The 27,069-nt window shown below is 44.6% G+C and overlaps 1 protein-coding gene across 2 annotated transcripts in view; it reads left to right on the plus strand.

Moving 5' to 3' along the window:
* The window catches only part of LOC147700726 (killer cell lectin-like receptor subfamily B member 1), a 73,204-nt gene extending 48,469 nt beyond the window's left edge, over nt 1–24,735 (plus strand). For both annotated transcript variants that reach the window (XM_086929736.1, XM_086929737.1), the window contains exons 5-7: nt 4,127–4,281; nt 17,857–17,969; nt 23,139–24,735. In XM_086929736.1, coding sequence (XP_086785862.1) covers nt 4,127–4,281; nt 17,857–17,969; nt 23,139–23,277 — 407 coding nt within the window. In that variant the 3' untranslated portion in view covers nt 23,278–24,735. The remainder of the gene's footprint in view (nt 1–4,126; nt 4,282–17,856; nt 17,970–23,138) is intronic.
* Nucleotides 24,736–27,069: the final 2,334 nt, after the last annotated feature.

A 27,069-nucleotide genomic window follows, 5' to 3' on the forward strand; every position in this document is an offset into this window, starting at 1 on the left:
AATTATATGAACGTAAGAGGGGCTTTGGAGAGATGCGGGCACTATTGGAGGGTGGTGAGGGAATGCATAAAGTAGGAGGTCACGGGGGGGGGGGGGGGCGCCAAACAATATTATTGCGTTGGCTTTTGAGCAGTTGTTCCTTTCACCAAACGCCCTCGCAGCTTGCAGTTTGTTGTTCAGCTGGAATAGGTGGAAGAGGTTGATGTTCCGTCCCACCTTTTCCTCACTGATGCAGTTTAGTGGTATGGACAATACACCTTCCAATGACTGTGTAACACACTGCAGTGTTGTTAGGGGCTGCGTTTCTATTGCCCCTCTCAGGCTGTCAGTGATGTGACACTAAAGTGAGGGTTGGGGGGGAGTGAGAAACAAAGGTGCATATTTATAAGGAAGTGCTGTAGGGAAGTGTCGCAAATCATTTTGCTGCACTGCCCTACACCAATTTGAAAGGACAGAAATGCACTGTATTTACAAGATACAATGCACGTCTGTCCTTTCAGCCGGCTCACATTTTCCATCCATGCGTCAACGCAGGCACTCTTGCATGATGGTGCAAGGGTGTCCGTGTTGTTGTCCGTGTTGTTGGTACAATTTATTTCTGCAGGAAGGAGAACCTCACTGCACAAAAACAATCACAAGAGGTTTTCTCCTCTTTCTGTGTGTGCTGCAGAATTAATTCCTCAGTATGCTCTATTTTGCTAATACATCCAAGAGCAGGGAGGAAGGTATCATCAGTGCAGCAGGTGCATTGGTGTTTGGGAGGTACATTAAACCCCATTTACAGCTGTTCTTACTGCCAAGCCTAGGGATGGGGGTAAATTCCTTACTGACATTAGATCCCTTGTCTGCCTTGCTACACCACCATCCAAAAGATCAAATGATTAACGCAGAATGTTCAGAAGGGCCTAACCCACCAGTGGCCTGGGGGGCAGAATAATATCTGCATTGTTTCCCTAGGACAGATGAACCTGGTGTCCTTCACTTCACTGGAGGCAGCTTGTTAGAAATGGCAGCCCTTCGTTGGCTGAGGTATGCACCATGTCCAAATAGGGACCCTTCATTCTAGTCAGGGTAAGGAGATTACCAATCTAAAATAACCCCTGCACGCCTCCGTGGTAGCTTGGAATGAGCACTCAGGCTATCTCAGAGGCAGCGTGTAAAGCACTTGCACATAACACACAGTAAAACAGTGAACATACTACAAAAGGACACCACACCAGTTTAAAAAAAATAGGCAATATTTATCTCTGTAAATCAAGACCAAAACGTTAACGAACCAACATTCAGTGATCAAGATAAGAATATTGCAAAAACAGACTTAAAATAGAGTTGCTTGAAGTTGATAGCTCCGTCTGGGGCTATCACAAAATCATGAACAAACAAATCTAACAGTTCAGGCTGACTGCAGCATCGCCGGCCAGCTACGGTGTTGGGAAGACTCGCAAACAGTACATTGGAAATGCGATGAGCTCCAAAAAGGTGACGTCACCGATGTCGGCAGACATCGGTACCATGGGACGATGCAGGAGTTGTCGGGCCTTTGAAATCACACACATTGTAGATCGAACTCAGTGAGGTTGAAGTCAGGAGCGCCGGCGTTGGCACATATTGGGCTGGGGTGTGAAGTGGAGCTGTGTGGTGTGCAGTGCACTCAGGTCACAGTGCAGGTAGCAGCTCGGAGACGGTGTCCATAGGCATCAGGGAGACATGGGTTGTGGTGCGAAGTGGGCTGTGCTCATCACATTGCTGGCAGGACATGCTGCAAGTAGTGCCATCATTGTAGCTGAAACGCTGTCATCTGTACACGATCTTGAGTCGATGGCGCCGCCGTCGATGGGCCAAGGCTGTGGTGTGGGATTGGGTGGGGCTTTGAGTAACTGATGAGAGGTGGCCCCAGGCCATGGAGCAGGTAGCGACATTGATGTCAGTGTGGAGCGGCATCATCTGGGTTACCAGGGCAGCGATGTGAAGCAAGGCAGTGCGAAGTGCAGAGCCCTCAGGTCATAGCGCACTCAGTGGTGGTGTTGGGTGTCATTGTCGGTGGGAGCAGGGTTGTGGTGCAAAGCAGAGCAGGGATCTCTGTGGTGCCAACAGGTCAGGGAGCAGGCAGCGGATTTGTTGATGGTGTTGGGTTTCTTGTTCCTCTGTGGCAGCTGAAACATGCAGTTCCAGAAAAGGGTACCCATAGGATGGGTAAGAGTCTGGTGTGTCTGAGACTTCCAACAGGAGACAAGCTCTACTTCAAGCCCTTGGAGAAATTTTAACAGCAGGATTCAATTTAGTTTGGTCCAGTCTTTTCACTGCTCAAGACAAAAGCAGCAACTGCAGGCCAACCCAACATAGCAACAAAAAGCAAATGGGGAGTGCGCCTCCTGGCAGCTCTTCCAGCTCTTCCTCTTAGCAGGGTCCTTAGTCGACAAGTTCTGGGGTCAGGACCCCAATATTTATACTACATTTTTCCCTTTTAAGTTTTAGGTAACAAGTCCCTCTTGCTCATGAGAAAACCGTTTTGTTCTCTCTAGTCCTGCTTCACTACAGGAGGTGGAGAAAGCATTGTAGAGAGCAGGCACAGCCTATTCAGGTGCTAGTGAAAACTTCTCTCACCACTCTAAATGCAGAAAGGTCTATTCAGCCTGTCTATGAATGACCTAAGAAAGGCAGGACACACGTCATCCCCCCCTTGTGACTGTCTAGAGTGAATACACATCCCCAGCTCCTGCCACTTCAAACCCAGACCGTGAATACGTAAACAGGCAGAGGTACACAGAATGGACACCGCCTTAACCGCGGCGGGCATTCCGCAGCGGAGCGGGCGTTCCATTGAGTGGACAGGGCTGCGTCGACCAACGGACGTGTGCAGCACTATGGAGGTAGTGCTCACAACGGCCAACACCCGACAGTAGCAGAAAAGGGGTTAAACAAGAAAATGCCCACTTTCTAAAAGTGGCATTTCCAAATACACAATTTAAAGACCACTATTATCAAAATATGTGTTAATAAATACTGAGCTCAAGCAACCTAAACTACATTTCTCTATCTTTACCCAATTGAAAGTTACACTTGTAAAACGTCTCAAGGCAGCTCCAATGATCACCTTTGGGAAAGACAGCAGTAGCAGTCGGAAAGGCTTGTGGGTGGGGGCGGGGGGCGGGCATGTGGGGGTCATGCGGGGAGGGGGATCATAAAAAATCATAATTAAAAAACGACCTTTCCGCCAGGTCCCTTGTCTTCAATGCCCCTGCTCTCCTGCCTCCAACAGAAACAGTAAGCTGATAGCCAGGCTCCCTCCCCTAAGCCAATTACAACTCTGCAAGCAGAATTGTGATTGGTTGGGACGGCACCCAGCCAGGGGCTAATGGGGTGGGGCACAATGCAGCCTGCATGGAGAAGTGAAGAGTGTGCAATCTACTTCTCCCCTAACTTGCTCAAAGAGCAGAGCAGCCCACCCATCTGCCTACTCACAATGCACAATGTAACTAAAAGTTATTACCATTTTATGTTTTGGCTTTCTCGCACTAAGAGAAAGCAGTGGGGCGGCGCTCCTCCGCTTTACTGGAGGAGCCGCCCATAGAAAAGACTGCCTTTCAGTAGTGAAAAACAAAATGCACAGTATTTCTCTATCAGGACATGTAACACACACTACTGCATGTCCCACCTTTCATATACACTGCACCTTGCCCATCAGGCTACCTTGTCAGAAAAGGGAAGGGAAGTGGGCGCACTTGCCAGGTCGACATGGCAGTAAAAACTGCATGCAGACACTGCAATGGCAGGTAAGAGACTCCTTTGAAAGGATACTTGTGTGTGTGGCACAACCAGTGCACGAGGCCCACTAGTAGCATTTGTTTTACAGGCCTTTGGCAAACACAGTGCACTGTAGTAGGGACTTACTAATAAACCAAATATATCAGTAATGGAAAACCAATCATAACACAATTTACCTTAGGAGCACTGGCACTTTAGCACTGAATAGCAGTGAAAAAGTGCACAGAGATACTAAACCCGCAAAAATGAAGTCAGCATACCATCAAAACAGGCGTTCAGAGAGCAAAAAGACAGGGGAAACATGCCAAAAGATGCCAGGTCTAACACAGCTCCTAAGGTTTGAACATATTCTTCTTCCCAGGAGAATCTCCTTGTGAAGTTTGCCCCAGCGGATGGATCCTATCCAGAGGACGGTGCTTCTTCTTCTCTGAGGTTCAGAAGTCATGGCAGTCCAGCTGGGAGCACTGTCGGTCACAGACATCCAACCTCCTTGACCTTCAGGATGAGACTGAGATGGTAAGACATTACTTGTGCAGATGTTGCCTTTAAAGTAGTCTCCCAATAAAATTTTAACAGTCATGTCAACAGGGCTGACCTTAGCGCTGGTGGCCCTGGTGCAACAAACTATTTTGCCAACCCCAATATGAACCCCTCCTCAGACTCCCTCACTACCACCAAAAGTGCCCCTTACCTCTCCATAGCCCCTCGGTCACAAACATTTAATTTGTTTTGAAGTGCTGGTAAAAGCTGGCTTTTTCAATTCACTAAGCTATCAACATAAAAAGCACCCCTGATCTTTGACATAGGCATATTAACCCTCTGCACTATTTTATGGCAAGTCAAAACTGCCACCAGCCAAATGTCTGATCTCTCTCTCCAGCAGGAACATTAATCACAAGAGTTGACTTGCCATTTTTATTACTGCCTTAAATATGGACGCACAAGGAATTCTTCAGCTGATGCTTGTAAATCGTCAGTTATTGCTAAACACAGCACCCCGAGGTGAGGGCTCCCCTCCAAGTCAACACCCAGTCGCACTGCCCTAAAGCCGCCCCTGCATGTCAATATGTACTGGTGTGTCAGCCCTTGAACGCCGTCACAATGACCAATTCAACCCCCCCAGCTACTGGCATTGAGAGCATCACAGCACAGAAGGGTATCCACAATGCATGCGTTGTACTTGTTATTGCATAGTCTGCGCTATCTGTTTCTTCTTCTGTTGTATTATATTTAGGGCTCCCGGCATATGGTATTGAATTTTTTTACAGTTCTGTCTGTATTTGCCCATGGTTTTTTTTTTGCTCACTTTATTTGTATTTATCCACATTTTTATTGTGCTTAGCGTAAAGAATGATGCAGCAATAAATATGTTTGGACATTTATTTATCTGACAAATGTTTACTCATGTTTGAATGTCCAGTGAATTTTAGTCATTTACAGTACAATTCAGCCATCTGAAATCATCTCGAGTATCAAACAGCATCATCACCATAATTTTATTTTGATCTACACACAGATCATAAAAGTACAAATATGTAAAATCCTAAAAAGTACATAAGACCCACATACCCTGCATATTATATTAGCAACACACCCCAGCAATCAGCACATTTTGGTACAGATTTTTCAAATTATATGAGACATTTATAGAGCAATTACATTTAAATACATTAAATAAAACACATTAAAATCGCTAGATAACGTGATCTGTCCAGTACCAGATGGAGACAGGCCAAGCCACATAGATTTTAAACAGCTTACAATCTATAATCATGCCACACTCCAATGTCTCATAAAATGCACAACTTTATTAGGAAGTTGGCAAACACCACTGTGTTTCGATTCTTGACGAGTCTTGCTCACGGTTAGTGAGTCCTTTCTTGAGGTTAACTTATAAACAGTCCAGTTCTGCCAACAATGAGGCATTCTGGTAAATAATGAAGCATCATCATATTCCTTACTCCAACAAATGGGCACTAAGACAAAGGAACACTGTAACAATATCATAATCCAAGGTTTGCCAGAATAAAACATTTTCCAATGATGATACAGACAGTCCATCACTCTTTAGCATGTATAGGTAACTTGGGCAGTATTAACAGACTGTATCGCCAAAGCAAAATATGGTATTCTGGTAAATCTTACATCACAATAGTATATGATGATGCTCCGTTATTTCTTATACAATTAAATGTGGAAATTGTTTTGTTAGCTCACAGTTTAAATATATATAACCTCGAGGTCCCAGAGGCTGTATAGGGGTGTGAGGGGTTAGTGGATGATGTCATCATGATGTCATCTTAATGTCATTTGAGATGTCATCAGTGAGGTCACTGACCATGTTTTGACTGATGTAATATGTGAGATCATAAGCAGTGCAATCCAGGGGCATAAGTTATAGTAAACTCAGGTAACTATAACTGCTGAATTTCAATGGTTTTGTAAGAGTGAAATCTGAGCCTAACTATAATGTCCCTGTAACCTTTGTTTTTTTCAGTAAATTTCTAAGTTTTTAAAAATTGTATTTGCTAACTGGAAGCTGGAATCTTTGAGAGTGAGTACATGAGTGTCTCAGAGGGAGTGTGCGTGCCTCAATGGGAGTGTCTGAGTGCATCTGGGAGTGGCTGTGTTAAGTGTCTCACTGAGTGTTTGAGTGGGTGTGTGAGTCTAAGTGGGTCTGTGAGTGGGTACAAGAGTGTCTGAGTGTGTGTCTAAGTGGCTGCATGAGTGTCTGAGTGAGTTCATGAGTGTCTCCAGGAATGTGCGAGTCAATCTGTCTGTGAGTGCATGTGTATCGAAGTGGATCTGTGAGTGAGTGCATGAGTCTCCAAGTGGGTCTGTGAGTGGGTGTGTGAGTCTGAGTGGGTCTGTGAATGGGTACGTGAGTGTCTGCGTGGGTCTGTAAGTGGGTACTTGAGTGTCTGAGTGTGGTCTGTGAGTGTGTGTACGAGTATCTCAGTGGGTCTGTGAGTACATGCATGAGTCTCTGAGTGGGTCTGTGAGTGGGTGTGTGAGTGCCCTCTGTTTTGCACCTCTTCTGCTCTGTTTGGCTTTCTGTTCATTTTTCTGCCCCCTGTTTGCCATTTCTACTAGATTTTCTGCCCTGCATTTTGCTTTTTCTGCTTGTTTTTCTGCACTCTGTTTTGTCCTCTTTTGTTATGGGAAGGGGCTACCAAACCCAGGCTGATTTAGGGCCAGGGACCCCATCTCCAGGGGCTTTGCCAAAATTCAATGGTGGAGAGGGGGCTGCTCAGCCCCCCATCCCAGGCTGCTTTTGACCCTGGGGGCCCCATCCCCGGGTGCCTGGCCACGTCTACTTGGCACTGGCTGCTATGCAACATGGTTTAAAGAGGAAACAAAGTTCTATGATGCGGTCAACGCTGGCTGTGTCATGTCACTTTTTTTTCTGTACTTTAAGCCTGTGCTGCTGTGCCAAATATCTAATAAAACATTGACAAAGCCAAAAGATCTTGCATGGGTAACACCTATTGACTTTGCCAATGCTTGTTACTGTAGTCATGCATGTGTCTTCAGGTGTGGTTTGGGCAGCAAGCAGCCTCCATTAGTGAATGAGAATTCTAAAAAGGTGGCCCACATTTGCAAATTAGGGCAGTTTTGAACATGTAAAAAGATGCTGTTTAAGGGCCTGATTTAGTTCTCAGATAGCCCGTCCGCTGAAATATAAATCCCATCGGAAAAGTGGGATTTAAATTTCAGTGTACGGGATATCTGTCACCGCTATGATGGAGTAACCTGTCCAAAAGATCTAAATCAGGCCATAAGTGTTTTACAAGACAGGCGACACTCCATGTGGTTGTGTTCATCAGGGAAATCAACAGTAAAAACCGGCCCATAAAACCGGCCACAAACAGCCAAATATTGGGCCTGTAAGAACAGCCTGATGGCCTATAGACCAGTGAAGCTGCATGCCTCCCTTGCAGTCTGCTGACGTGGTAATGCATATAAAATATCTCGTCAAAGCAAACTGATAGGGCAAAAGAGCTTGTAGAGGTGTTAAGTGCATTACCATATTTACTTAACACCTTCAATGCTACAGGAACTCTGCCTGTGTGCTGAACTTCCTTGAATCCCCTTGTTCAAGACGAGCTGAGCTCGTCATGACCATGTGTGAGAAGTTGGCCTGATATGTAGTGTTTCCAATTCTGAAAGCACTTAGTATCAGTCCAAACAAACCCCAAAGATGTCTGGTTGTAAGTTAACCTTGTTAGACAAGCTATCCTAGTGGTAGCATGGACTAAGCAGCCTTAAAGGCTTAACTTAAGAGGTCGTGTTAAGCGAGCTGTTTTACCACATACAATCCTGTAATCAAATGAAAGGACACCACACAAGTATATATTATAAAAATATATGTGTTTATTTCTAAATTAATCCCCAGTACTCTTTATGAGGAAAGGGGCACAAGCGTTAAATCAAAAGCACAGTATACATACAAAGTTGCACAATTTTGGATGAGGGCCGGTGGCCACTTAAACCATATACTAAAAAAGTGGTATAAGAGATACCAATCGAACAGTGGTTAGGCCTAGGGCCTAGAGAATCGCTGGGAGCAGTCAGGACTAGCAATGCTGAAGTCGGGAGTAGCCCACGGGACTCGGGTGCAGCACGGGAAGTGCGGCTTGCACCAATGCAATGTCAATGGTGCGTAAAAGTTACACAAAGTGAGTTAAAAGATACTTCCGCTGAACCTAGAGGAACAAAACTTTAGACACTGACCCTAGAGGTGTGTACCAGTGTAGGAACACCGGCATTGCAATGTTACCTCACCCACAGGCCGTGGGTGCACAGGGTCGAAGTGGCGTCGGGTTTTGACACGCAGGCTCTTGGTGCTTGGAGCTGTTGAGGCTGCAGGCGATGTGAAGCAGAAGTGTCCGGTATGATCCAAGGGTGGTTCGAAGTCGAAAAGTACCTGAAAGCAGAGAGGACAGAGTCTGGGTCACTCAGCAGTGACCAGGGTGGAACCAGGACGGAACCAGGCAATGTCGGGCGCAATCAGGTGGTTGTCGATAGGCTTCTCTCCGTTGTCACATGGGCTCTGGGGCATCTGCGACGTCCAGGAGCAGGTCACGATCTGTCCCACGTAGGTTCTCGCCGTCAGCACCGTCGGCTTCAAGATTGCAGCAAACAGCACTTGGCAAAAGCAATCCACGCGGAACCGGGAGATTGCTTATCACTCGAACCAGGAGGGTCAGAGTGGGGGCTCCTTTTTACAGGAGCTGGTGCAGATCTGGAGCAACCAGAAAAGCGAGTCGTATTCAAGTTTTCGTCGGCACAGGGGCCACAAGCCAGCTGGCAAGTGACTGGGCCAACGCGTCGAGCCAAAACAAGCAGAAGGGCCCCACGCAGCACTCGTCAAGTGTGGAGGGGGTAGCTTTGGTGCAAGTGTAGCTCGGGTGGGGGCTTCTCAAACCCCGGTGCACAGCTTCGAGGATCACTCGTGGGCTGCACGGTCTGCGTCTCGTGGCCTTTTCAAGATGGCGTGCCCCACGCTTCCGGTCGCCTCCACTGGTCTCAGATCTGCAGGGACTGTGGATCGGGCTGGGAGAAAGCAGGCAAGCTTAATCTCGTCCATCTCTGTTGCTCGAGTTCCGGTGGGAACTGCAACAAAGCAAGGGTCGAGGGCTGGTTGGTACCTGTTCGCACAGGGTGGTCACTCCTTGACCACAAGGGAGATTCTTCCGTCTTCTATGATGAATAGAATGTCGAAGGGTCCAGAATTCGTTTCTTATGTTTCTTCAGGATGATCTGAGTTGCATTGGCACTGCTCCCACTCTTATTCGAATCTGGTGGGCTGGACATCCTGCTAGGTCCCCTCCTATGGGTGGGACCCAGGAAGGGGGTGGTTACACCCTTTTCCTTTGATCCAGGCCGCGCTGGGACTGGGGCTGGGAGGCCCCAGAACCGGTTTGGCCGGATTATGCAAGGGGCAGCCTTGTGCTCCCCAGGCAGTGTTGGGTTTCTTTGAAACCTCCCTACTACAATCCACTATCTCCTGTCTGCGACAGGAAACCCTTTGTCCAGGCCACCATATGCTGAGTTTCGGTCAGCCGCAGGAGGCCAGACCTGTGTCTGTGGCAGAGGCATCCATTTTGTGGATCCGAGGCTCATTTTAAATCAACCGCATTTTAGTAAAGTAACATGTCTTATCCCTCTAGAAGGGTGGAAGGCTACCCCCGTCGCCAGAATTGGCGAGGGGGTAGTATTCCAATTCGTATGACACCTTACACGACATGTTTTGATAAAGCCAAACCAAAGTTGCTATATAACCGCGAGGATTATAAGGCGCTTAAGAGTATATGGTATGGCATTATCCCGGATCAGCTTCGGCAGTTGTTCCCGACAGCTGCAGACAGGCTCAGCTTATGCCAGAGCTCCATCTCACATAAAACCACGCACTCTGCCTCCAGGATTGATGAGGCCTTCCATAGGAGTGGCTTACAGGCTATATATGTGTCCAGATATAGGTTTAGATATAGGTATACTATATCTAAGCAAGGGGTGATTACACCCACTTGCCCCAGCTGAGTGATCAGCCAGTTGTGTCAATTTAAGAACCAGCCAGGGGTGGCAAAAGCTATTCTTCAGCCCCTGGTAGGCCTTGGTGGCACCTATGCCCTGAGCACCTATAGTGCATGGTACAGGGGCTGACAAGGAGTCCATTTCCAATTGTGGTATGCACCTATAGCACATGTATTGCAAAGTTAGAGAGAGAACAGCAGGCTGGGGGTCTTATTAGCAGGCCCACAGCCTCAGTAAGTCGAAAACCAGTGAAGCAAAAAGCAAAAATTGGGGTGACCATAGGATAGCAGACCCTACTCTCCTACACAACCCCCCCCCCCCAAACGCAGGGACATTAAACTTAACCTTGACCAGATAAGTCTTCATGTTCTAAGTGGAAGTACCTGGAGAGACCATCTGCATTACCATGGTCAGTCCATGGGCGGTGCTCCACTGTAAAGTCCATCCCCTGTAGGGAAATGGACCACCTGAGCAGTTTGGGATTTTCACCTTTCATCTGATTTAGCCACAAGAGGGGCTTATGGTCTGTCTGAATTAGGAAGTGAGTACCAAACAAGTATGGCCTCAACTTCTTCAGGGCCCAAACCACAGCAAAGGTCTCCCTCTCAATAGCTGACCAACGTTTCTGCTTGTTTTTCTGCACTCTGTTTTGTCCTCTTTTGTTATGGGAAGGGGCTACCAAACCCAGGCTGATTTAGGGCCGGGGACCCCATCTCCAGGGGCTCTGCCAAAATTCAATGGTGGAGAGGGGGCTGCTCAGTCCCCCATCCCAGGCTGCTTTTGGCCCTGGGGGCCCCATCCCCGGGTGCCCGGTAACGTCTACTTGGCACAGGCTGCTTTGCAACATGGTTTAAAGAGGAAACAAAGTTATATGACACGGTCAACGCTTCCGTGTATGATGTGGAGACACTCTGGAGGTGTTTCTTCAGTCTCCTCTTGCAGGGCAGGATCAGCAGACAGTAGGGCAGCTCAGCAGGTTGTGGGGCAGCAGTTCCTTGGAGCAGTAAGCCTCCTTCCCCAGTGGCAATCCTCTTGCGCAGCAGTCCTCACTCCAGCAGGGATTCTTCCAGGTCCAGCAGTGTAACAAAGAAGTGAGGCCAGGACCCTCCCTTATATATCTTTCAGTCTAAGGGCTAGAAAGTGGTAGAAGTCTCTGGAAGGGTCTGGGGGCAGGGGTTTCTGGAAGAGTCCAGGGAGTTCTGGTATGCTCCCTGCCTTCCCTGACCTAGCTGTCACAGTGACGAGAGACAGGCCGTAAAGGCTACAGTGGGCAGCCCATCACAGCTCATCCCAGGGAAGAAGGTGTGAATCACCACTCCCACCTCCCAACCCAGGCAGGCTATCAGTATGCAGAGGGGAGGGGGGAGTCTGCAGCCTAATCTAAGTGTAGGCAGGAAAAGGTCTACTTTATAAAAGTGGGATCCCTAGCGTAGTAATGCCCAAACCCTATATATCATTGGAAAGGGTTCCCCGCCCCGAGTCCAACAAGACCAAACATGACAGACTTATTATGTCCCTGTCAGAAGTTATCCCATAAGGAGAGGTTCCCAATATCAGCCTATGGAGGATTAGCCTTACTGCGGTAGCAGTGGCTTGTGGCAGATATGCCAGCCTCACAAGGTTTTTAGGGGAGAGCACCCGCACGTCAGCACTGTTTAGCAGTGGTGAGGCACCCAGAGTCCTAAGTCCAACAAAATGTAAGGTCAAAATGGGAGGCAAAAAGGGCAAAAATGTAGGGGAGCCCACCCTAAGGCTGACAGGTCTAACAATGGTAAATAACGAATTCCTGTGTACATGCACATCTGTGCATGTACACCTGTGCCATGTGGCACACATACATGCCCTTAGGTTTGCATATGGCCCTTAGGGCATGTATGTGTGCCACATGGCACACAAGCCTGAATCAGGGGTGCAACAGGGTGTCAAAGTGACACCCTGTCCCATTTGCAAATTCAGTAATTTTACCGAATCGGTATTTACCGATTCGGTAATTGACATTGATTCCTATTGGCCTCAAGGCCCATAGGAATCAATGGCAATTACAGAATCGGTAAATACTGATTCATTAATTACCAAATCATACCGATTCGAGAATTAATTCGGTAAAATTACCTACATCCCGATTGCAGTTCTTAAATACCGAATCGGTATGATTCAGTATTTAAGAATCGGTAATCTCGGATTACCTAAATCGGGCCCCAGGTAATTAGTGACAATTTGCACTCAAATTTTGCAGGCTACATAATGGGACAGATAATGACCTTGATCTGTGCTCTGCACAATTATTTTTCGGAATGTGGGGTCCTATTGAGTCATTTTGTTCCATTTTGAAATATTTAAATAAAAATCAGTAAATAGTAAATCAGTCAATCAATCAAACAGGGATGTGTAGAGCATGCTAATCACCTGGGGGTGGGGGGGGGGGTGGAGGGTATCCAGGTGCGATGCTCGTACACACCATACAGTCATACTGGCACTGCAACATATAATCTAAATATTCTCCTGAACTGTTCCCGTGAGGCAAATGGTCAAGGCTGATTTGCATATGGCCATGTCTGAACTGGGGTAGTGTGGTGAGCAAAAAAACAATGGATTTAGGCCCAGATCTCTATACTGGGGTGAATGTATGACATTGTTCTGCATTCTGTCCATCAACTGTTGTTTTTGCATTTGTCACCCCGAGTGGGACGGGTATACTCAGACGTGAATCCCGTGCTCTCCACGCCACTGGAGTCAAGCTATCCTGGCTGAAGACGGCTGATAGCCAGAAACCGGTCCTAGGATGCTTGATTCCGGTCCAGGGAAAACATGGCTTGGCAGTTCGGGCTGGACTGTTCCCATGAGGCACTGGGTCAAGGCTGATTTGCATATGGCCATGTCTGTCCGGAGGTGGTGTGGTGAGCAAAAAAACGATGGATTTAGGCCCAGTTCTCTGTACTAGGGTGAATGTATGACATTGTTCTGTATTCTGTCCCTCAACTGTTGCTTTTGCATTTGTCACCCGAGTGGGACGGGTATGCTCAGACGTGAGTCTCGTGCTCTCCATGCCACTGGAATCAAGCTATCCTGGCTGAAGACGGCTGATAGCCAGAAAACCAGTCCTAGGATGCTTGATTCCGGTCCAGGGAAGACATGGCTTGGCAGTTCGGGCTGGACTGCTCCCATGAGCACAGGGTCAAAGCTGATTTGCATATGGACATGTCTGAACTGGGGTGGTGTGGTGAGCAAAAAAACGATGGATTTAGGCCCAGATCCCTATACTGGGGCTAAAGTATGACATTGTTCTGCATTCTGTCCATCAACTGTTGTTTGTGCATTTGTCACCCCGAGTGGGACTGGTATTCTCACACTTGAGTCCCGTGCTCTCCACGCCACTGGAGTCAAGCTATCCTGGCTGAAGACGGCTGATAGCCAGAAACCGGTCCTAGGATGCTTAATTCCGGTCCAGGGAAGACATGGCTTGGCAGTAAGGGATGGACTGTTCCCATGAGGCACAAGGTCAAGACTGATTTGCATATGGCCATGTCTGAACTGGGGTGGTGTGGTGAGCAAAAAAACGATGGATGTAGGCCCAGATCTCTGTACTGGGGTGAATGTATGACATTGTTCTGCATTCTGTCCATCAACTGTTGTTTTTGCTTTTGGCATCGTAGCAGCGGCAGTCGTCGTGGCGGACGTGGGGGCCAGTGGTTCTGGCGCTGGGTGCAGTCCAGGCGCGGATGGGCGCAGACGGGCTAGTTTTAGGCTCGCCTTCGGCGCTCCATATACGTGGAGGTGGGAGGGAGGAGCAGCTGGGAGGCGGGAGGCAGGGGCAGCGAATGGGCAGTCTTGGGGGCGGGGCCACAGGGGACCCAGCGGCAGGGAATCAATCAAGGGCACAGAATCACAGGGCAATGAAGGCAACAGAAGGAGAAAAAGGCACAGAATCACTGGGGCAATGAAGGGGACAAATGGAGAGAAAAGCACAGAATCACGGGGGCAACGAAGGGGACAGAAGCAGAAAAATGCACAGAATCCCAGGGGCAACAATGGGGACAGAAGGAGAGAAAGTCACAGAATCACAGGGGCAACAAAGGGGACAGATAGAGAAAAAGGCACAGAATCACAGGTTGCAACTAAGGGGACCGAAGGGGAAAAAGGCACAGAATCACGGGGGCAACGAAGTGGACAGAAGGAGAAAAAGGCACAGAATCAAGGGGGCAACAAAGGGGGCAGAAGGAGAAAGAGGCACAGAATCACGGGAGCAATGAAGGGGACAGAAGGAAAACACAGGGCGCAGGAGAGAATACAGGCACAGGGGTGAGACAGGCAACAGCAGTCACAGACACCAAGAGAGTGCAATACATTGAAATGACAAATGACAAACAAAGTTAAGGCCTACCACTGGCCACCAGGGATGAGGCGCAGGTGGTAACCTGCAGGTGGAGGAGGGCCTAAACTTCCTCAGCAGCGGCAGCTGGGGCAAAGTCAGGGCGCCCAGGCGGTGCTGTGTGGAGGGGGAGCGACCTACCTAACAAGGTCAAGGGTCGCTCCCTTTCCTGAAATATTGTAAGTTTGAAGGTAACTTTCCGACTGGAGCAAATCTGATCCGCACTCCATTGTGGTTGTCCTTAAACCTTACTCTTGTCTCAGTCTAGCGCGACCAGTTACCTGCAGTTGTGCTTTGTAGAGCTATTTTTATTTAAAACTTTACAAATGTATATCTCTGGTTTCCCTTAATGGAGTTTTGTAATTTTGTTGTTGCTTTATAAGTTGTAGTGGGATTTGTCATGGTGTTGTATTTTCATAATTTTAACTCTTCTGGTACTTGTAAATGCTTTACTTATTTTCCTAAGTAGAGTATATCTATTCTGTATCATAGCTACAAGGCGTTGAGCTCAGGTTTAAATGGCTGAAGCCTTTTGTGGACCAAACAAGAATAGTAACATTATTGCTTGCAGTGGACGACCATCCACCCCAACTAATATTTTACTTTCTCGCATTTTAATATAGTAGTTTGCTTTTTTTTCTACATAGAGGCATTTACTTTATCACTGTGATTACAAGAGCAGTAATCACCTTTCCTATAGATATTGATTATAAAACATATTGAAAATATCTGCCTTCTTATTATGATAGCAATATTTTTTAACATTGGTATTCATGTTTCAGTTAGTTGGTTATGAGTTGATGGCTTTAGTGTTAACCTGTTGCATGCATAGCACAGTGCATTGCCCAGCGTGCCTGGTTGTGTTACAAACACAGGAGGACTGGAGGAGGCGTTTCAATTACTGTCTCTCAAAGAACTGCAAGAAGTCACTCCTTAGGCTATAAAGAGTATTGTGTGGCTTGACTGATATTCAGCCTGATGAATCAAGGCCATATCTTGCTTGCACTGTTATTCCTCCCCTGACTGCTGATACAAGCAAGATTGAAAGTGAAAACTTCCAGGCTCACTGCTAGGTTGTTCATAGGCTCTACCCAAACTATCCTACCTAGGTTCTGCCGAACGTAACCTACTCCCTACCTCATCTGAGACTTGAGAAGGATCTCCTCAAACTCAGGAACTCCCTGCACACTCACCTCTTCCTCCAGGCCTTTCATAATGCTCCTGTGTCACAATCGATGTGTTATACTGTGACTTGACTCTTCTTGACTCTAGTCTTGATGGCTGACAAAAACTGGTAAATCACGATTGATTTTGCTTCCATAGGTTAACATTGCAGATCTCAAAAATTGCACTGTGTCAATGTTCTGAACTCTAAAATGTGTTTCTTTTAAAACATACTTACCTAAAAAATATTCATCCTGGTGCCTAAACATAAATAAAGATATTTGCTATTTTTATAAATTGGTGTGGCTCTTCTTCTTGAGTCTTGTGTATCATTTGTGGACTATTGCGTGGATTTGCAGATGTCTTGCGCTCCTCTAAGATACGCCTAAGGCTGCTTGACCACTCTACCTCCTAGAAGAGCACCTTGGGATTGATAGAGGAAGCCTGTGCCCACTCATAAGAGAACCCCTATTATCTATGCACCATATCATTTTGATATATCAAATAAGGAGCACAATCAGGGCTGAAGGTGTGGGTGGACTCTCCATTTACATGCCCTGGTTACCCTGGGTACCATAAACTAGGGACTTATAAGTAAATCAGCTTATGCCAATTGGAGAGTAAATCCAAATACACTTTGTAATGGGTTAGAACCCTGGCCCTGAGGTCTAGCTATGAAATGTCAGTGCACTCTCAGAGTTGAAAAAACAGCAGTTAATAGTCAAAATGCGGGTAAAAGGTGTGGGGGGACCTGAAAAAAGCCTGTTTCCTTGCAGGTTTCAACAGAGGATGGTTAAAATAAACAAGTCTCTTACCCTGACACTGGTGGCAGTAGGGCTTACATCACTTCACCAATGAGCTTTTTGAATTAATTAAACTTCCTGATCTCATGTTAACCCTGCGTTCTCCTCTTGTACTGCAATTTAGTATGAAGTACTTTTGATAATGAAGTGTACCGTAAGTTTTTCACTGATATTATACAAACAAGGGAGAAGATTAGTCAGTGTGACCCAGGTGGAGTAAATCTCAAATTTCCTAACTAAAAAAAGGAGGAGGAGTGAGATGGCCACGGTTTCGAATGGATTATTCCCATGAGGAACAACGTCAGTATTGATTTCCATTTGATGGGCCTCTGGATTGGCACAGTGGGAGAAAAATGTTGGGGTGGAACTCTACGCCAGTGGCTAGATTATTGGCAAGCATTTGTCTCATCACCTTTTGAGTGTTTGATTGCCAGTAGTATGCCTGGAAACCCCAGACTGGTCCAGGAATCAAGCCAACTACGAATATTGTTTGTGAATAGCAACAATTCAAAATTAGCACTCATTTAAGTAAAACTTCTGTGGGTGTAAATTTAACACTTTTTCAGTAACCTGTCACTATATGAAATATATATATTCAAATTGCTGATCCAAAATGAACACAATAAATCCTCTTACTGAAATGAGGATGATGAGAAAACCCAACACAGACATAGCAGACCCAACTCAGGGACCCCAGACCAAACTACCAATCAAAGAATGTATTTTATTTGGGCGTTTCACACCCTAAATTCCCCCATTAGAGCTACACCCTGCATATACATCCTTTAATTTAATATAAAGACTACAAAAAAGCCAGCAACAGCAAAGTATTTTATAGGGACAAGTCTGGGCCGTCATTGAACATGCAACTAAATGATAGACATCCGATAAAGTGAATGACTTTCAACTCCATCAGGAGCATGATTGACATGATAATATCGTTTTCCCTTCCACCTCTTGCTCCCTTTCTCCATCTCCTTCAATCGAACAACTCCAGAAACATAGCACCAGCCTGTTGTGATCTTCTGCACATAAAAGCATGCGAATGGAAGAAGCATTTGCATGGTGACATTGGGCGTATTGGGGAATACAGCTAGTGGCTCTGACTCTGTCCTACAAATGAAAAATGTGGTCATTGTGCCAATATTTAGACCCTGTCAGGGGTCTGAAAAGCGCTATATAAATAACCACACAATAATGTACAATTATCCCTTTCAGGATTTACTGGACAGGAAGCGAGATGATGCAGACTTCCTCTGGACTGCTTTTCGCTTCAGCAAGACGAAGAACTGGTGGATGTGGCCGAATGACTCCTTGGTGCAAGGACACAAGTAGGCAATTTTATAACATATGATTAGTGCTATGAACAAACTGTTCCATGCTAAGGTGATCTGCAGACCTGTTAGAGTGTATACAAATAAATGTCTTCCTAGCCCCTTTATATCACTAGACTGGCCATAGGCAGTGCCACTACAATTATGTGACAATGGGCTACCGAATGATGTGGCACGGCTCAATAAATGATCCTACAAAAATTCACATTATGTCATATAATATGGCATATTCTTTTGTGATATTCTTCCACTATTATGTCACTTGAACAATAAATACCATCAAATAAAACATTACAAGGTGATCAGTTAACCTTTGCAAAGTTGCAGCCACTGCATTGCACCTTGTGATGCTTCTTTAGGGAACTGTTGATCCATTTGAGTTAGAAACCACACCGAATCTGTATATTATCCAGCAGATATGGATTATACGGCAAGAGTTGTAAATCTATATTTTTGGAGAAATTGCCAGAGTATCAGAATTGTATATTGTTAGTGGTTGTGTTCATAGGCATTATTGTGATTGACAATGCAGAGGGTCTTATTTGGTAGTTAGTTGCGTTGTGCATCTTAATTGGAGATGAATGTGTTCAGAAAGGCACTGTGTTTAGACAGATTTAAAGTCAGTGAGATTGGAGAGACGTTTGTGAGACAGTAGCCAAACAGAGTGATATAAACTAAGGGCCTTATTTACAAGATTTTGTTGTAGGGCAGTGCCACAGGCTTTCCTCCTGTGCTGCCCTACAGCAAAAGCAAAGGGCAGGAATAAGCTGTATTCATCAGATATGGTGATTCCTGTCCTTTCCCCTTGTGCTGATGCACAAGGGTCTGCCATGCATCAAAACAAGCACCCTTGGCTAATTTTGCAAGGGGACCTGCGCTGAGGGATGATTGCTTTTGTGAAGGAAGGACTTTTTTCTCTTTCTATGTATGCTGCAGAATTCTGCACATATAGAAAAAGGAAAAACAAGGAGAAATAAAGGTATTTCTCCTCGTTACGCCTCCCTTACGCCTCCCCTGGGGAGGCGTATGTTTTTGGCTCTGCCTCAGAGTTAAATTTGTTGTTAATCTGGGGCAGTGTCAAAATTCCATGGGTGTTGCTGAGAAAACCCCAAGCAACACCCATGGAATGCCCCTTTAATGCAGCAAACTGCATCAAAGGGAGCAAAATTTACAAGGCCTTGTAAATATGGAGCTGGCTGCTGCGCCACCAGAGTGTCTCAAATGACTGCATTTTTACTGTTTCCAATTTGTCCCATTTAATTGTCAAGCCTTAGTGTTCTCTTCGTGGGTCGAAGCTGGCATACAACTTAAGGGAAGCAACATAGAGTCAAAGTATTACTTTAAAGACTCATTGGAAGTCATCGAATCATGACCAAAGAGTGGACACAAAACCCACTGTCTTTCAAAACTGGATTTCATAGCTATGTTTGTCAACAGACAACTTAAACTAACTGTGAGACCTAAAATGTTAAAGAAGTCACATAGTGAACAGGAATATGATTCCTAGATTTTGTATTGTGAGGTATTCAATGCCCAAACCACAATTTCATTGATAATTTCACTATAAATATATAGAAAACTCTGCCTTACTAGGAAAGCAGAGCAATACCAAAGAGGATGATGGACGGAGTGTTTGAGCAAATCAAACACTCACCCCCGGTCAACTGATCTGGGTTTAATGCATCATCATTCTTTAGCTCACTCCACCACCCCAGTTCAGACATGGTCATATGCAAATCAGTCTGACCCTGTGCCTCATGGGAACAGTTCAGCCCGAACTGCCAAGCCATGTCTTCCATGACCGGAAACAAGCATTCTGGGACTGGTTTCTGGCTAATTATCCGTCATCAGCCAGGCTAGTGTGAATCCAGTGGCAAAGTAAACAAGGGACCCATGTCTGTGCATACCATGCCAATTTAGGGCGAACATAGCGATACCAAAGGGGATGATGGATGGAGTGTTTGAGCAAATCTAACACACACCCCCGTCGGCTGATCTGGGTTTAATCCATCATCGTTCTTTAGCTCACTCCACCACCCCAGTTCAGACATGGCATATGCAAATCAGTCTGACCCTCTGCCTCATGGGAACAGTCTAGCCCAAACTGCCAAACCATGTCTTCCCTGGACCGGAAACAAGCATCCTGGGACCGGATTCTGGCTAATCAGCCATATCAGCCAGACTAGCTTGAATCCAGTGGCCAAGTGAGCAAGGGACCCACATCTGGGCATATCCTGCCAATGTAGGGCGAACAAAGCGATACCAAAGGGGATGATGAATGGAGCGTTTGAGCAAATCAAACACACACCCACAGTCAACTGATCTGGGTTTAATCCATCATCATTCTTTAGCTCATTCCACCACCTCAGTTCAGACATGGCCATATGCAAATCAGTCTGACCCTGTGCCTCATGGGAACAGTCCAGCCAGAACTGCCAAGCCATGTCCCCTTTGGTATCGCTTTACTAGGAAAGCAAGCACCGTTCTATACCAGCACAGGTGTTAGCATTGGAGGGATCAGAGCACATGGAGTTTGGTTTGCACATGTGGAGCAGAGACCAGTGTCATATTTATTTGGCATGCCCAAGCGAAGACTTTTTAAGACATGAGCAAAGTGGGGATTTTCCCAGGGCTCCCGTCTTCTGTGGCTCATACAAAACAGCCACTTTTTTCTTTTTCCAGCAGAAATGTAGGGCGTTGTTTACCAATCATTTGCACACAAAGTGACACAAAGCAACACAAATTCTTAAAAGAGCATTTACATTCCAACACAAAAGTTATTTTATGGTAGAAAGGTGCGTATTTCTCAGAGCAAATAGCGCTTTACTCTGCTTTGCACCTCTCAGCACCATTTAGCATTATTAACCACATGACGTGGGTGGATTAGCCCAAACACCCATTTTTTATTTTTTCCTATTACAACAAAGCTTGATCTATGGAAGATAGCCAGGCTGGCCATACCACAAGCATAATAATAATAATAATAGTAATAATAATAAAAGTGTCCACATATAATCTAAAACAATTCTTGTAACTGATTATTGTAAACAGAACACGTCAAAACATAAACAAGACATAAATACCTGCATATTTTTCTATACATTGCCACATTTGGCTCTCTTTACCTTACCTCTGTTTTTACTCGATTCTCTCTGTCTATGCCTACCTCTTGTTGCCTTTACACTGCTCTAATTCCTTGTTTTATACACGATCCCACCCTTTGGAGCTTTGTACTCCTCTGCCTATCGATTTCCTTCTCCCTATCGCCAGCTCTCTCTACCACACTTTAAAACCATATAGTTTTCTCTACCTGTCTTTTTCTACCTATATGGTCCTCTTTCTACATCTACTTTTCTTTCTTCTGGTTACCGCACCTTTCTTTATTTACTTCACTTCTCACTATCTCATTTAGCTTGCTATATTATCCATGCCTCTACCCCCTTCTCTCTCTACTTCACTTCTCTTGCAATACTCTTTGTTCCTGTACATCTCTTGGATTGTGGCTGGTCCCATTCCTTTTACTCAGCAGGGCAACATGTAACTGTTGAGCCAGAGAAGTGCTCACATATAAAGAATAGAAAAAGGACAAGGAGGGGATGAAAAATTAAGAGAAAGTATTGGATTTTTTCCAATGGAATGGTGAAAATCCTCAGAGCAGTGCCTTAAAGTTTGACTTCTGCAGGAAGTATTCCAGTAGTGAAGAGGGATATATTTGTGGTTACAAATATTCAGATACTAAAGCTTTAATTTCAAGCACTATGTGCATATGTCTTACTTTAGAATCAGGCACTAGTTCACTAAAAATAAAACAAGTTAACCTTAGTGTTTTGTTCCTACAATGGAAGCAACAAGCAATTTAGACACGGAATTCCACAATAAAATATTGTTGCTACAAGTAAAAAAAATCTAGCTCTAAACTCTAAAAATAAATGGCTTTATCAATGCTTGTTCAAGCTTTCTTTAGGTTTTATGTGGCTTTTTTTCCTGACTCATGTTTCTGAAGGTTTACCATACAATTTGATTTTGTTTAGCATCACACAGGCTTAAATCAGCTGAAAAGTGGTAATAACTTCAACGTTGCTTCAAACGGGGGGCCCAAAATATAGCTTGCCCAGGGACGCATAAATCCTTATGATGTCTCTCTTCCTAAGAGAGGAAATAGGAGTCCCATCTTCTTCCAGTTAAAGATGAGATATCACCACTATCTCCAGCTCTGGTCCATTGCACCTTCACCAAGGACAACAAATCTAAAGAAACAGTCCTTAGCAAGGGTCTACAAAAACCTGTAGGAGCTGTTGGGAATGTATCGCTAGGCCCATCCCTGGTTAACATCAGACCTATAACACACACATATTGAAAGTGCAGGTGGACCCTGCAGTTCTTTACAGGCCATTAGTATCTACATGACATTGACATGTTGGATCCATAATAACCATTGAAAGCAGCTCGAAAGGAGAGGGACACACCTCATCATCAGAAGTGGCTGCATTCTGCACTAATTACAGCTACCTAGTCACAGGGGTATATGGATTAGCAGGACATTCCAGTTTTTAACACTATAAAAAAAGCCTAGGGTCTGGTTAGTAAAGAGTGGGTAAATAACCTCAGGAAACTACAGGTAGAAAAATGCATAGTCGGGTATATTGAAGTATACATGTATATTTCACTGCGAGGTCCATCTCAGAGAGTTGCTGCTTATGACTGGCGGTGGGGGGTCGGAGCTTACTTCACTTTACTTTCCATTCCAGTTTGTCTCCTATGGTTCAGTTTGATAACTTCTTGTAAAACTTGCGATCATTCAGTGTCCATCCAGGCCACTGTTATCCTTGTGGCAGATACCCTACAGTGGGAAAGAGTAATTAAGACCTTTTGTGACCAATCAATCAGTCCTAGTGGGTGAACAAATGGTGGGGAAGTGATCCGATATTAATAATTCAAACACTTTAACAGTAAAGGGGGCATGCAGTTAACAATGTCACAATACATTCCAAAACCTCAGCATATGACATCAAACAAAATAACATTGCGGAAAACCTATTGTTAATGATTGCTAGTGATGCAAATAAGGATAAACTGAACTTCAACTGAATATAAGACAGAGACAACTATCTAGTAGCTATGGTGCATAAAAAGCACAGTTTTTATTCTCCTTCTCATTTCTTCCAGAGTGAGAATGCGGAGTGGAGACTTGTGGGACCAGGGTGATAGCTGTGGAGCCTACAGAGCACGAGAGATACACCATGCTTCGTGTATGTCCTCGAACCAGTGGATATGTGTAAAATCTGCTTTTAGGTTTAATTGGTGATGCAATCATGTGAGCTGTGGGTTTATGGACAGCCATCTAATGAACACTCCAGACATTAAATCTTTGGGGTTGAAGTTTAGTCAGCACATTTAGGATTCCAGAGCCAGTGTTTGTTTGTGGAAACACATTGTTGATGGTCTTTTGCAACCTCAGGCACCAAAGGACACTGTTCCTGAGGCTGGGACACAATGCAAATGTTATGTCCCATGGCAGAAGGCTTACAACGATGATGAGCATGGTGTGGTATCTTCACTTCTTCCTTACTCCAGTTATTCTTGTGTTACAAGCAGTGCACTCAGTAAGCATCCCTCTACGATCAAAGGTGGCTTCCGTTCTCAGCATCTCGGTATGAACTGACCTAGATTCCAGCATTAGAATGTGCAAAACCACAAAGTTCTCACTTCTTTTATCGTTCCACCCCGACAGAGCAAGACCAACAAACTTAGCGCATTTTTTAGATCGCAGCGGACGGGTTCCTCTGTCACAAATATAATGGATATCCTGTCCTCCATAATATAAATCCCATTATATCCCTTGGGATTTATATTTTGGCAGGTGGGATATCCGTCAACTTTGTGACAGAGTAACCTGTCCACCAAGATCTAAATCAAGCCTTTATATATTATAGGCTGACGTAGGACAGCACAATGCAAGAAACCTAGACCCCTCAAGACAAATTTCACTTAGGCTTTCACATGGTCTCCTTTAGGAAACTGTTCCACTACGCTTTGATTCCACATAGTGCGATGACATACCATCACTAGTTGGAAGAACCTGGGCTAAAAGGAGTTAACAGCCTTCAACAGAGATACATTTCCAGTCCACCATAAGTGAAAGTTCAATAACTACTTTACTGCAGACTTTCTCAACTTTCATACTATGTCCAGTACATGAAGAAAGTGGGAGGTTTTCATTTTATTCGAATCACATTTTAAAGCACATTTTAGAAGAGGTATTTTGAAGACATAAACCCTGCAGCATTAATCCTTCACTGCATAAATAAATAACATTAATTAACCAGCCATTTTATTATATTCAATTTGAGGAGGAAATTTAGAAAATCATTTTATACAAAACTAAAATGATTATGAGATTGCATTGCCTCAATCTGCTTTGCTAGAATATCAATGATAATTTAGTCTGCTCACTTTGGATTCATAAGGGCTGTATTTTGTGGGAGTCTCTTTTAAAGGTCTTTTTCTCACATTGCATGTAATGTCCTTTTCATTTGTTTTTCATTGTAAGGTTGTTAGTTTCAATTTATGCAGCATTGTCATGATTTGAATGTCGTATATAGTGTATTGTGCTGTGCTATTTGGTAGCATTTCTGAATATTTGTAGATAACTTGATATGGAATCTGGATTATTAATACCTCATTATTGGTGTTCATTCTTTCATTCATACACTGAATGTCTGTTTGTCTTCGAGAGAAAATAAAATACAGCTGTTCTAATGAACTGTTTCTTATTTTTTTGGGACCAATATTTGGTGAAAATGAACACTGCTTCTTCCTAATATTCCTAGAAGGCACGGTAGGAAATTTTAATTGCTTTCCATCTACAGGAAGCTTTTGAGAAAGAATTCGAAATGCTGTTGAAGCATGATATGATTGAACACTCTACTGGTCCGATGCAATGGGTTTCGCCCAAAGTGGTAGTGCCAAAAGTGACAGTGGAGGTGCTCTGTGCATTTGTGTTGATATGCGCCAAGCAAACTAGGCAATGGAGAGAGAATGACATCCAGGTCCCCACATTGCAGACATGATTACACAGCTGAATGGCACCAAAGAATTTTCTCACCCTGATCTGAACAAGGGGTATCATCAACTTAAATTAGAAGAAAACTGCAGGTACATTACTTCCTTTTCCAACCTATGTTGGTTTGTTCAGATATAAAAGACGAAGGGCTTGATTTAGATCTTGGCAGAGGGGAATCATCCATCTCAAACGTGACAGATATCTTGTCGCCGTATTACGATCCCAATATTTCCTATGGAGATTGTAATATGGTGGACAGGATAGTATTCAAGTTTGCGATAGAGTATTCCATCTGCTGAGAATTAAATCAGGACCTCAGTTTTGGGGTGTTGTCAGCTGCAGAACTTTTTCAGGATGTTATTCGCCACATAATACAGCGTGTCACCATTGCTTTTTATTACAGTGCTGGTATACTGGTATTTGGGGCCACTCAAAAGGAATATGACAAAGCCCTTACAAATATGCCATTTACTTGCTGACACAGGTCTCATTTTGAAAGCAGAACAATTTAAGTTTCACATAACAAATCCTAAATTCTTCAGGCATATTTTCACTAAAAAGGGGATTAGAACAGATCCAGCTAAAGTGCAAACCTTATCATCCATTTGTCCCCACAGGATGTGAACATGCTGTGATCTGTCCTCGGCATGTTAACTTACTATTCCAGGAACATTTGTGACTTTGCCACAGTCAGTGCCCCATTGAGAGATTTAACAAAACAGAAAACTCTGTTCAAGTAGACTCATGAATATGATCAGAGTTTTAAGAAAATCAAACATGCAATTGAGAACGGGACTCCATACAGAAACTGTGGTAGATGCAAGCCCGGTAGTGCTGGGTGCGATCCTTGCCCAGCGCAATGGACAATGCTCAGAGACACATTGTGGCTTATGCGAGCAATAGTCTGCAATAGACCAAACATGCTTATTCCAACCTAAGAAAGAAAGCCTATCTGTAGTGTGGGATTGTGAATACTTTCATGTGTTTCTATATGGAAAGGACAGCACTGATCACCAGGCATTGCTCACTATTTTCGGAAATCCAAGATGCCCCCTCGAACTGAGAGGTAGGGGTTGCTACTGCAAGAGTATGATTACACTATTGTGAATAGGTCATGGAAAGATCAAAAACCTGCTGACTATTTGTCATGAGTACAATTTCAGTGTCATAGAACAACATCTAAAGAAGCTGAGGCATATATTAACTTCATAGTCAAGTAAATCACACCTGCAGCTATATCTGTGAAACAAATTGCTGCTACGAACACCAATCGAGATATGCTTGCCCTCAAGGACATTATTACACAGCATTCCTGGAGAAAACATACTCATCTTCTTACGGATGAGTTTGAAAATCAAAGGTTCAAATATGTGAGATAGGCACTGTCTGTTATTCAAGAAGGCATTATATTACGAGGTTAGAGAGATGTCATTCCCGAGAGTCTGAGACAACAAGCCATTGAACAAGCACACAAGGGTCATCGTGGCATTGTCGCCACTAAGCGACCTCTCCTAGACAGAGTGTGGTTTCCTCACCTTGTTGAAAGAGTTGACAGTGAATTAAAGGCATGTCATTTGTGTAACTGCTTATCTGCCAAAACAGCACAGCATCCAGTAGTTATGTCTAACCTTCAAAAGCAAGTGTTGGAGAGGATTTCAGTTAAATCTATTGGAAAACTAAACATTAGTCATTGATGAGCGCTCACAATTTCCCATTATGGAAGACCTATCATGAACCACTCATGACAAGGTCACTGGGACATTAATTGACATTCTTGCAACATTGGGTATTCCCTTCATTATTAAGTCTGACAATGGCCCACCTTTCAATAGCCTGGAGTTTAAGGACTTTCTCACCAATATTATTGTTAAACATCAGAAAAGTACACCTCTGTTCCCACTGGCAAATGCTGTTGTTCAATAATTTGTGGTCACCCTTAAAGGGAGTAGTTCAGTGCGCTGTGCTAGAAGGAAGTGACCGCAAGTCAGCTTTATGTTCAGCCCTTTGTACTTACAGGTCAACTTCCCATTCCAC

This window comes from Lissotriton vulgaris, chromosome 7, assembly GCF_964263255.1.
Source record: "Lissotriton vulgaris chromosome 7, aLisVul1.2, whole genome shotgun sequence".
NCBI classification, from domain to species: domain Eukaryota; kingdom Metazoa; phylum Chordata; class Amphibia; order Caudata; family Salamandridae; genus Lissotriton; species Lissotriton vulgaris.